Source organism: Chanodichthys erythropterus, chromosome 8, assembly GCF_024489055.1.
Source record: "Chanodichthys erythropterus isolate Z2021 chromosome 8, ASM2448905v1, whole genome shotgun sequence".
NCBI lineage: Eukaryota > Metazoa > Chordata > Actinopteri > Cypriniformes > Xenocyprididae > Chanodichthys > Chanodichthys erythropterus.
Genome location: NC_090228.1, coordinates 41827594 through 41840431, shown reverse-complemented (window position 1 = coordinate 41840431; position 12838 = coordinate 41827594). Strand labels below are relative to the sequence as shown.

Below are 12838 nucleotides of genomic sequence, written 5' to 3'. Positions count from 1 at the left end.
CGTCATGACATATCGATCTACTCTGACCTGCAAATTCGCATCATGTGAAGACAGAGTTCGCAAAACTTGAAAATGTTCACCAAAAAATCTCAAAGATATGGCTTATACTTTTTTGGGGTTGGAAAAAAGTTTCTTTAATCTTCTTGAAACTGCATTCTAATAGAGGGAACTGAGACTTAGACAGGAGAGCAAGTTTGGAGGCTCTAGGTCCTTCCACAGCTGAGATCCCACATGTCATGGTATTTATGCCCTACAAAATAACGGCTTTGTGGGCAGTAGAAATGGGATGAAACCTTGGTGCTACAGACTCAGGGGGCACTGCTGAGTGCTGATAAATAGGTTTTATCAAAATATTTCATAAGGAAAGCTAAAAAACCATCCATAACATCCATAAAGCTACTACCTTGGCCCCAGTAAATACATTGGAAATGGATGTGTCCTTTTCCAATCTATTCAGTGGGCTCCAGATAACCTGCCAACATGACTATTGCTCCTACATAACAGCTCATTTTTATTAGATCTTTTATTTTTAGGTATTCAGAATGAGCATGAAATATAAATAATATAGAGAATACTAATATTAACTCTAACTGGCAGCGTCTCTCTGCATTAGTGAAGCTGTGGATTTTAGTTACCAATAATATATGTTAGAAATTTTCAGTTTATAAGCTATTTTATTGAGAAATCACAAAATAGTGTGAACAATATATTTTCACGCTTCTGAATGATTCTGTGCATGTGATATACAAATCTACGAGCTATACTGTATGCATTACAGAGCAGAGCGCATTAGTTTAGAAGGACGATTATCTTACCTGTATCGCTGTTTAAAACATGCATTCTCCTGTTTGTCATTTTGGAAACATTTTGGAGTGTAAATGTGGACCAATTTTTGATGCTGTTGCGCTCTCTATAGGACCAGCGACTAGTCAACATCAAGCTTAAAGCGTCATGGCAGAGCATGGCAGTCAAGTGCAACCCCTAGTGGACACTGCATTTATAGGTAATACTTCATTATTTTTCATTAATTATTATTATCCCAAAATTCCCCTGTCCACAAATCAGATATGTGTCCACTTGCAATTTATTCAATGGAAATAGTTTCCAGGTTTGTGGACTATCATCCTACTGACCTATAAAATACTTTTACTATATTATTATTATATTATCCAACTTCGTTCAGCTTCCTGTTAGTGAGGTCAAAAAACGCGTTGTGACAACGGAAGTGATGTCTCGCCCATATACTTCAATGAGCGCGAGACATCACTTCCGTTGTCAGAGCGCGATCAGACCTCACTAGCCGGAAGCTGAACGAAGTTGGACATAGTGGTGTTTTAGAGGTAAAAAATTATATAAATACTGTTCGGTTTCTCGCACAAACCGATCGTTTCGTGTCTTAGGACATCAACGTTCCGTCACGAGCCGCAGGGTTTAATTTGGATTTGTCTATGGAAGTTTTTTCGACTCTTATTGTTCAAGTTCCCAATCACTGCTATTATTTGACTGACAGACGGCAGCGGTTGCAGTTAAAAATCATAATTTGCGTTCGACTGAAGAAAAAAAGTCATCTACATCTTGGATGCCCTGGGGGTAAGCAGATAAACATCAAATTTTCATTTTTGGGTGAACTATCCCTTTAAATTGAACATACACAAATTTTTTTTTCTTTACAAAAGGTGCTTTTAATTAATCCCTTAAACCAACTTTTGAGTTGCCTGGAATTTTTGGGAGGAATTCATGGGGGAGAGCTGCACCACTGGCATAAGGTTTATCTTTTTTGGGGGGCTGAAAAAGGCACTGGGCTTGGTTCCTCCTGAAAAGAATGAGAAAGGCAAAGAGTCAGCGAACCCACCTACTCTACTCCAGGCCTTCTTACGTCTGCAAGGAGGACAGTCTGGCTGCCCGCTTGCAGGCCCTCTTTTGCCTGGAGGTGATGGGACGCTTCCGGGTCTCCACTTTTTTTACTGGTGTGGTTTCCTCACCCCTGACAACTATCTCAAACAAACGACGGTGTTCTGCTGTCTGCTTTGCATTTAAGTTCAATGCATAAAATCGGTCAGCTGTGGAGGTGTCGTAGCACATGAATTTTGCCACTTTATACCAGTCGTCGGGGCAGTGTGTGTTCTTTGCCTGTATGGAGAGAGAAAAGCATTGGTGAAAAGTTAGTAACAAACAAACACACACACCAGAAAAAAGAACAGGAATGCTTACATGGGTGGCGATGGAGTTCCTGACATCAGTGAATGTGGGCGTCCCAGGCAAGCCCATGCCAGCCCATGCCTCCTGGAAATATTGGTTCAAATTTTTGCAGATGCTGGGCTTGGATGTAAAAAAAAAGTAGTGGGCATCCTTCCCGCCCACCAAGATGGATCTCATTGATAAAAATTCCTCAAGCCACTCATACTCCTGAGCATCCATGGCCAGCTGGGCTGCCCCAAAGGCCTGGTTGGTCTTGTGAGCTGATATCTGCAGAGACAGTTACAAGCAGTGTAAGCATTTAAGGAGTTTTATGAGAAAACTGTGCAGAGAGAGAGAGAAATAAAACCACTCACAGTGATAACATAGGTGCCTTCTCTGGCAGTCTGCTGGGCTTCCTCCACCTCCTTTATAGTCATGTTCTGGAACACCGCTCCGCGATGGCCATAGAGGCAGGCCAGGTATGCAGTGAGGTGTCCGTAAAATGACCACTGGTTCTTCTTGTCCCCCGACTTCCTGAGGCAAGCTGCACAAAAGAAAAAGCATTAAAGGGATAGTTCTAGGGCTGTCAAAAAAAAAATTTGAATTTCGAATATTTGTCGAAAAAAAAAAAAAAAAGGCATATTCGAATATAAAACCCGTGCATTTGACTTTTTGCAGTGTCAAGAGGAGCGCAAGCCATGATGACGTAACTGACACGGCTTATTTGTTATGTTATCCAGTACAGCACAGTGCAGGGTGCATTAATGTGATAAATATAATGGAGTCAAAAAGTGAGCGCGCTGATTTTGTCGCATTAAAAAAAAGACTGCGCTGTCTGCTATGGCCAACTAGTTCGACGGCATATGCAGTAAGCAGTGCTGAAGAAGGCATCAGGCCTTTGGAGCAGACGGATATGTATGAAAGAGAAGCTACGCTACCTGCTGACGAAAACCCTCTCAGTTGGTGGCAAACACCGCGCGGTATGTTTGTTTCCACATATTGCGCAGCTGGCAAAGACATACTTGACCATGCCTGCCACATCGGTCAGGGGTGCGTTTCCCAAAGCGAACTATGGTCGCAAGTTCCGTCGTTACCAAGAGAGTTCAGTGGGACTTAAGGCCATAGTTGACTAACGATGCTTTCGGGAAACACACCCCAGAGCTGAGCGTGTGTTTTCATCAGCTGGAAACATTGTCAAAAAACAAAACACTTCCTGGTGTTTTGACGAGCATTATGTGTAGTGAGCGGATTGTTTCTGAATGGCAGGTCGCTATTTTGTGTTCATGTAGTACAAACATTACGCTGTCTGTTGAAGCTTGTTTTTCAGGTTAGTGATGTACTTACATTTATGCACATTTTGTTACCTTTCATGCACATTAATGACATCTTTTGTTTAAAAACAGTTGTTTGAAAAAAAAAACAAAAAAACCTGAATGTCTTTCATTACAATAAAAGATGCGATGCTTAATTTGGTGTATATTTGCGCTCGCTTGCGCTCTCTTGTGGGCATAGCAGACAATAAAGTACTTTTTTCCTCTAACATTTAGTATTGCCTTTAGAATTCGAATATAATTCGAATTTTACAAATATTTCAGAAAGAATTTCGAGTTTAGCTTTTCAGACATTTTGACAGCCCTAGATAGTACACACAAAAATGATAATTTTGGAAGAATGTTTGTAAGCAAGCAGATCTCGTACCCCATGATAGTTAGCAGAACAAAGAAATACAGGCTTGGAACATCTTGAGGGTGAGTAAATGACAACATTTTTGTTTTAGGTGAACTATTCCTTTAAGGAGTGCTTTGGGAACACCACAGTTTTATAGTTAAAGGGAGGCAAAAACTTACCCAGAATCTCTGGAATCATCCGTTTGGCACAGGAGAGGCATTCTTTTAACATTGCCTTCGGAATGAGGTTGTCATCCTTGGCCTGTTTGAAGGCAGCCCCAGGCACCACTTCTTTCCTCCAAAACAATTTTAACATTGCCCTGGCCTCCCTCCTGATGCCCACCAGCACCAATTTTGAGAGCTGACAAGTGGGTGGTGGGGTCTCAGCCAGGTAATCAAGGAAGTGGACAATGTTTTTCAGGTATTGGTGGATAGTTGTCTTGTTGATTTTAGCCTCGGTCAGTGAGTTGAGCCAGGACCCCATCCGGTTGGTTTGGTTGAGGAAGGTCAGACTGGCCAGGTCTGATCTCCCTGCCGCCATGTAGGCAATGAACTGTCGGATGTGGAAAACCTTTGAGGCTACATTGTTTTTGACCTTCGGAGTGAGGTTGGCGCCATCATGGTGGCCCCAGTACTCTTCCAGGAGGACATCTGTGAAAAAAAACAACACAAGAACAATTGGGCCAGTCAGGGCAAGGGCGCAGAGCAAGAGTAAGAAGCAACAGAGTGTGGTACTCACTTAGTGCCACCACGTGGTCCGGGAAAGGGTATTCCTCACACTGCTGTGATGACGGCTGGGTGATGGGGGGCTTGTTCGGTAGGCCCTGGCTGCCCAATTTCCCCGAGGGCTTGGTGTGGAGCTTGCCTTCCTCCTTCTCCACTTCCTTCTCAGGGGAGCGAAGAGCCATTAAATGTTTGCTCGTGACCTGGGCAACCTGGGTGGAAGGGATGGACCGTGATCTCCTCCTTAACAGACTGTTGCGACGGGTCATGACTCTAATAACACTTTTCAGTGTTTTCACCCGTCTTTTGAGGTTCACCACCTGATCCTGGAGCCGTTTGCTGGCCTGCTGGCAGCAGGGGTTGTCGCAGGTCCCCTCCTCCTCCTCTGGAGAGAGGGCGGCATCCTCCAAATCTTGAGCCTCCTCCTGATCTAGAGTCGAGGCCATAGGCACAGCTGGGTTGCTTGCTCGCAGCTCTGCGAGGTCATGAATAATCTTCTTTCTCTTCAGCACCTGTATGGTCTCTTGCTGGGCTTCCCTCGTTAACTCGCTATGGCCCTTTAGGTGGCGGTCAATGCGGGTGGTGTACTTGCTGCAGCCGGGCACGGGGCAGGTGCCCTTGCGGACGTCGACCCTCCCCGAGGAAATGGCAAGCAGCAACTTGCGCTCTTGGCTGTTGATGACCTTGTGGGACACCCTCAGATGCTGGCTGAGCTGGTGGTACCCACGAAGGCACAGCGGGCATTCTTCAAGATTCAAATACAAATGACAAAGACTGTGTCAGGGGTTATTTATGTCCTTTACAGGTCCAATTTGCAGTCTATTTGATCCAACTTCAAGTTTAATTACAAAAAAAAATCAAAAGTGAAGTTTTTAAATCACTGAAATAAGGCCATAAAACCCATACTGAATATTTGTTCAAAAAACTTTTGAAAACTGGATCTTGTAGCCTAGAATTTTTGCTTAGTAACAATGTGAAAATAATCTTGCCTACTCATTCACATAAAACAATATATTGATTTAAACTTTGTAAGACATGTTTTGTGTCACTAATGCATGCTGTGTTTCACACCTGGGAAGACAAAGACCCCACTCTTACTGACCCTGTCAAGTGAGTGGGACTAAAAGAAAGAATCTAAGGAGATTAAAAGAATAGCTTTTTTGGATTGTTTTTATTTTATTTACAACACAATCCAAATATACATAACAAAAGACATCTTTGAGCACACTGATTGGAAGAGCACACAGTTACAAACCTTTGTGCCATTCCTGAAACAATTCTAGTTCAACATTTGTCATTTACCCTGTCATCTAAGGAAAACAGTTTGAAGAGACTTGTGAAAGTTTGAGTCAGTAGGACTCATTAGTGGCATATGGTCCCTGTAAAAAAAACATCAAAACAACAGTGAACATGCTTATATCAGGAACAACTAGGGCTGCATGATTTAGGGGGAAACTAATCGAAATGCAATCTTTCTGGATAAAATTGTGTTTTGCAATTTAAGAACATCAGGTTTGCTGTGCCTACTTGTAGGGCTGCACAATTTGGCCCAAAATATTTTTGCTAATAGATCAATTTGATTAATAATAATTATTATGACTCTTATTAAAGTACTAATAATAATCATCACAACACTTCAGGAGAGAAAATATATGGATTATAGTATGTTTACTTACTTATGTTCACCCAAAATAGAGTGGAGTGTGATCATTACAGAGCACAAAAAACATGTTATGTCGGTTTCATTCATACTGGAATGAATGCCTCCCTGCCCATATTGCCCATTTCATATTTCAACGTTTCAGTTAATTCTGGCAATGCTCAACTAGTAAACTGTTTACAAGCTTATGTTACAATAACACGTTAACTAATGTAAGTGAGAATAAATGACTTACTGATGATGTCTTCCTTCGGATCAAGCCACGCATCGTGTTCTTCTGAGGTAAATTCAAGACTTATTCCTCACAGCGGATCTTCCCAACTCAATGAAAAGCATAGAAATCTGATAAAGCTTGATGCTTTGTTTAGCGAGATGATGAGGTGTTTACAGGTTCACATGGACGATTACCGTGTGAATAGCAAAGACTAGATGGCGAGCCCGAACATAGTCCAAGGATAATTTAAATTAATTGATGAAAAATAGTCGTCCTGAGTTGTCTTTTCATTCAGTAACATCAGGCAGTTTTGATTAACATACTGTTTAAAGTTGATGATCATGTTATTTTACATATGTGTCTGCTAACATATGTTATGGCTTGTTTCTGCATGCGGGAGAGTGCATGTTTTAAACAGCTTACTATACAGGTAAGTTAATCGTCATTCTAAACTGATGCTTTCCGCAATGTAACGCACATGCACACAGTATAGCTCGTAGACTTGTACATCACGTGCATGAACCATTCAATGGCGCGTAAATGTTTTGTCCACAGTTCTGTGATTTCTCAATAAAATGATTTAGAAACTTAAAAGTTCTAGCACATATTTCTTAGTAACTAAAACCCACAGCTTCACGAATGTAAAGAGACGCTGCAATGTAAAATGTATTCACACTTGTAATCACTTAAATGTAATCTTTACTGTACTACTTTCTGTATCTGATTTAGAACAAGCAGAAATCTGTGCAAAACATAACGACCCAAAGACAAAAGAATGGATAAAAATGAGCTGTTATGTAGGAGCAATAAGCATGTGGACAGTGCTGTCATATGCCATAGCTGTGCACAATGCAACGCGTTTAAGTCTCAGCTGTCAGCTAAGGGTTCAGAGTATTTGTTAAACTTAAGTTTAACTCTTTAGCCCAAAGTATAGTTCACTTTTAATTCAAAAGTATTTTATGTTACACAAATATTCATTTTGTTTAGGCTGCTTCCATATAATGTGTGGCATGTTGTAGTAACTTTGAAGGAGCAGCTTCCCAGGTGCATTAGAGGCAAGTGTACTGCTTAGCTGGTCATGTGATCCTCAACATGTCTTAACATCTTCCAAAAATATTAATGTCTGCAGAGTTGGACATTTTAATAAGGATCAAATGACTAAGTTCAATTTTGAGAATGAAACCAACCTGTTTGTTCCTCAGTGTCATGTTTTACACTGAATGCTTCTTCAGTCTTTTTGTCTTCACTCACTTTTTTAATAACCGCCATATTTTTTTGTGTCTCAGTATCTCCTTGATTCACACTGAATACTTCTTCAATCCTCAAATTTCCACTCTCCTCTTTAATAAACTCCATATTTGTTTGTTCCTCAGTATCTTCTATTTTCACACCGATTACTTCACTGTTCATGTCTTCACTCTCCTCTTTAATAAATTCCATCTTTGTTTGTTCCTCGTTATCTTCTTGTTTCAGACTGAATACTTCTACAATCTTCATTTCTTCATTTTCCTCTTTCATAAACTCCATCTTTACAGTCGATTCCCCAGTCGTTTTTCTGTGTGTTTGAACAGTTTGACACGGTTAAGATGAGAATAACTGACAGAGAGAAAAATAAATCCAAACTAAATCTCTAAATGGGTCTCAATCAGCTCCCTAATTCAGTAGTCAGTGCACTGGTAAGGGAGTCAGAGTGAGGTAATGACTTTAACTGACTAGAGTAAACAAAAACTTTAAATTAGTACTTAAAGTGAATACAAAAACACATCATACAGACACTTAATATTTAAACACGAAAATGATTTGTAGATTACACTGCTTTGAACAGCACGTGCGGGTGTGGATGTACTTTACTCACACATATAACGTTTATTAATGTTAGATGAAGATAGACAAAGATAAAGCAATACAATATTAAATTCAATAACAATTATACCATGTTACGTCGTGTTAAAAAATTGCCGGGACATGTTACATTGATTTAAACACTTTAAATGTTTTAAACACAAACCTTTCTTCAGCCGAATCACAACATACGCAGGAGCGCGGCGCAGTCTTATGACGTCACACCTCCAGACCAAAATAAAAGTCTAGTGCTGTCTAAATTCACAAAAGTGCAATAATAAAATACATGGTAAAGAGAGTTGAATTCTTGGAGAAATACACATTTAAATACAAGATTCGATCCTGTTATAGTGACTATTCTGTCTCTATGATTTACTTATATTTCGAATGAGTCACATATTTATAAGAAATGGCTTAAATTATATATTTAAGACTTCTTTATCATTTAAACAGAGCTAATAGACATTAAAAATACTATTTTGTAATTTTGTATCCTCAATAATGTTATAGACTAGCTCACTATTGTTTAACATTTATATTATTAACATTTTGTGATAACTGTGGAATACCTTTATGGCGAGTGTCTGAACAATCTACCCAGAATTATTATTTTTTTGAGTTCCCGAGCTTGACCAATATGTATTCCTAATAGTTAAACATATCAATATTTTTGTTGAATGCTAAAAACATACCTTGTACCTTTTTTCCAATAATTATGAAGCCATAATGTTACTGGATAACAGAATGTCCGACATGAAAGTGGGTTCACTTTCAGGCAGCATTATTTGTCTGGTCATGTGATCTCAACAGGTCACATGGGGCCTGTTCCATGTCAAAACAACTTTAATTATGAAACTCGTATGACATTCTTAAAAAATAATCATTTCTGTAGATATGACTGGTTTCTTTCTTGAAGCTGAACTCAACCTGTTTGTTCCTCAGTATCTTCTTGTTTCACTCCGAATGTTTCTTCAATCTTCATGTCTTCACTCTCCTCTTTAATAAACGCCATCTTTATAATAGTGTGTCACATGGATCTCAGTTGTTTCACCAGGAGTTTTTCTCTATTTGGACAATTTGTCATGATTAAGATAAGAATAATCCAAACTAAATCTCTGGGTGTGTCTCAATCAGCTCCCTAGTTCAGTAGTCAGTGCACTTGTAAGGGATTCAGAGTGATAGTTAATGGCCTTAACCTTATTTTAAAAAAAAAATCACTTTAAACTAGTACACAAATTATACAGACACTTAATATTTTATATATAGGATTTAAATTTGCCTCTATGGATTTTAGATTATATTTAATAGATTAGCAAAATTTTGATTAAAGTGTAATGGTAAGTAAAAAGCTTTCATTGCATGTTTGTTTGTTTTCTTGTCATTTACACCATTTTGACCAGCAGGTGACGTTAGCATGCAGCGATTCAGACAATTTGACACAGTTCATCATTTTGTGTAGTAGTTGATTCTGGTTGAGTTTCAAAAAGCTCAGTTTCTCTCACCACTACTTGACCAAATTCATTTTTAGGATAAATTGAATTACGATATACGAAGTAAAAATGAGACACAACTTTTCTGTTTCTCACAAATGGTTGCACTTTAATTGCTAATAAATAAATAAATAAAATTCATAAAACATATATCAGCAGAGTTCTTGGTGAAATGCATGTTTAAAGGTGCTAAAGAGGATGTTTTGTTTTATACATTTTTGCAATATTACTTGAAACTGTGTTTACTAACTGATAAAAGACTATTTATTAGGTGCACTGAAAGGAATAATATTAATATACATCATCTGTGCACGAGGTAGGGCCTTAAAAACATCAGCCAATCGTTTACGCGATCATCGCATAAGTTCCTTTGAAATGAGCTGTGAAGGAGGGGGGCTGTTCTTACGCATGCGCTCATTTAAAAAACTCAGTAACAGTCTGATGAAAAATTCCTCTCTATCACCTTTAAATGCAATTTGGTTGATAATGTGCTGAGAATTTCTACCATTGAAATCCTTTGAAACTCGTCTAATATGTAATTATGTGCAGAAACCATGTACAAGTGAACGGAAACTTCCTTCAGTAGCAAATTAATTTTGTTTGATGCTCTTTTTTTATTTAAGCAAACAAACAAGCAAATAAAAATAAAAATAAAAATATAAAACAAATATGGACAAATATAGATATAGAAAAATGACAGGTAGAAAAATGACAGGTAGAAAAATGACAGGTAGTTTACGACAAACTTAAGAATACATAATATGAGATAGAACCAAAGTGTCAACAAACAAACAATGAAAGAAGATAAATGAAAATTGGATAATAAAAGAAAAAATAGGAAAAAGAAAAAAAGGAAAGAAAAATAATAAAATAAAGTTAAACTAAGGTAAATCGAAAATAGAAAACGAACTAAAATAAGGGTTAGATACAGAGAGGGAGGAAGATAGATAGAAAAGATAAGACAGATAGAAAAGTAATGAGAAGAAAGTAATGAAGGGGGGAAGGGTTTAAATGGCCGTTGACTGGTTTAGTCAGTTTCCTGTTGTATATACACATTACAGTGGAATATGGACATGCACATTCCCTTTCCAAGATGTCTTGAGAAAGCACATCCAAATACATTGGCAGGACCTTCCGGATCATTAGTGCATAACCCGGTCGTCTCTACCTGTGTTTGAATATAACTGTTTAAAAAGATGCCCTGGAGGGGCCCACCAAAACACAATGGCTGGACCTTCCGGATCATTGGCGCATGACCCGGTCGTGTCTGTGCCTGCGCTTGGATATATCCATTTTAAAAGTCACCATCAGATATAATCTTAAGGTATGTGCTTTTAATCAGGCATCAAATATTATATATAAATATATGTTTGATGCACTTATCTGAGCGAGAACTTAGTAAATATATATTTTTATATATGTTATTTTACAATAAACAAGGCTTGTCAGTAAAATTAAAACTTTATTAGGGCCATGGACAAAAAAAAAGGGGAAAAAAAGGCCAAAACATGCAACAATCAAAATTTAAATTTAAATATTCATAAAAGTTCTGCCATCACAACACAGTAATTTCCACACTTTAAAGGGTTAGTTCACTCAACCATTCGCCTCCGTGTGACTGGTATGTGAAGCAACTGTAAAATTACAGCAATCCTATTGGCCGGCACCAGCCTATGATGTCATACTAGTGCGACAAGAAAGTATGCATTCCTGCATCCCGATGTCCATACTATCCATCCTAAATAGTATGTGAGATTAAAATAAGTGTGTCCCAAAGCATAGTATGTTGAAAAGATTGTGCCAAAAGTCCCCGGATAGTCTACTATTTCTGGTAGATTTTCGAAGTGTGGATCCGTGCACACTATAAAGGCTAATATTGCCCACAACCCATTGCGCTTTGGACATGGATTCAGTTTAGAATTACAAACATGAGTAAAAAGTGTTAAAAAAACTACAAAACATGGCAAATATGCACAATCAATGCTGAGAGGTTTGAGTAATAATAAGTTCAACTGTTACAACCACCGGTTCCTGCACTACACTTCCCAGCATCCCCTCTGCCCTGCACCTGCACGTCATCATCATCACACGCACCTGAGGACAATCATCATCATTAGCACTCATTGGGACTTGTATATATTCACTCACCCTTCACTCTTGTGTTTGTCGGTTATACGTTGTATGTTAGTGTGTGTATATCTCCTGTGTTCCTGTATGCTCCTTTGGATTATCTAGTAAAGTTGGACTTTGATCCTATTCTCCTTGTCGTGCGTGTTCCTACACACCAGAGAACGTAACAGAATAACCGACCGCCCTAAATGGATGAATGGGCTAAATTCATCGCCTTGGCTCAGGAGAGCCATGACTTTTTTGTTTTTTCTTCACGTTTTTTCCTTTTTGCCGTCAACAGTCAGCTGGAGGATGAGGAATTGAGGAAGTTATACCGGATCGGGGCGAGCTACAATGGACCTTGTGTGCTGCCTGATACCACCAGCTTGAACTGGAGGGAAGCCATGCTTAAATGCGTGGAGTTCAAGCGGCCCCGATCCGGAACCCCTCCGTACCCAGTTCCCAACCAGAGACCCACCGCCGATGGAAATGACGACCCCACTGTGACGTCAGAGCCCACGCCAGGAGGAGCGACCGAGCCTGACATCACTCCGGAGCCTGAGGTATTTCCAACTGAGGAGAAGTTCGAGTCAGGGGTCCCTGTCAGCGACGAGGGAGTAGGTGTTGAGGACGTCGAGCTGGAGAAAAGCCCCGCCCACCCGCCCGTCACTGAGAGTGAGTCCACCGACAACAATACTACTTCTCCGCTGTTTGAAAGCTCTCTACTGGACTTATCTATTCCTACCAGCTTCTCTCTGCCACATCCTCTACTGGAATCTCCATCTCTGCCATCTTCCCTGACCACAACCAAGTCTGCTGTTCTTCCCGAGCTGTCTCCCATCAGTCCCGCTACACCACCATCACCTCCTCTCAGTGACGTGGTGACACCGCGGGACCACGGTGAGCCATCTCCTCCGAGGCCTGAAGTTCCCGTGGCTCCGCCTCCAACATCTGT

The 12838-nt window shown here is 39.7% G+C and overlaps 1 protein-coding gene across 3 annotated transcripts in view; it reads right to left on the bottom strand.

Moving 5' to 3' along the window:
* LOC137024952 (uncharacterized) overlaps window positions 1–8493 on the bottom strand; it is a 55468-nt gene extending 46975 nt beyond the window's left edge. For all 3 annotated transcript variants that reach the window (XR_010895801.1, XR_010895802.1, XM_067392925.1), the window contains exons 1-7: window positions 8451–8493; window positions 7630–7997; window positions 4585–5313; window positions 4026–4496; window positions 2553–2722; window positions 2212–2466; window positions 1853–2130 (exon numbers count right to left, since the gene is read on the bottom strand). Coding sequence is in view for 1 of the 3 variants with exons in the window: in XM_067392925.1 (XP_067249026.1) it covers window positions 1873–2130; window positions 2212–2466; window positions 2553–2722; window positions 4026–4496; window positions 4585–5313; window positions 7630–7969 (2223 nt within the window). In the remaining 2 variants the exon portion in view is untranslated. The remainder of the gene's footprint in view (window positions 1–1852; window positions 2131–2211; window positions 2467–2552; window positions 2723–4025; window positions 4497–4584; window positions 5314–7629; window positions 7998–8450) is intronic.
* Between the last annotated feature and the right edge of the window lie 4345 nt (window positions 8494–12838).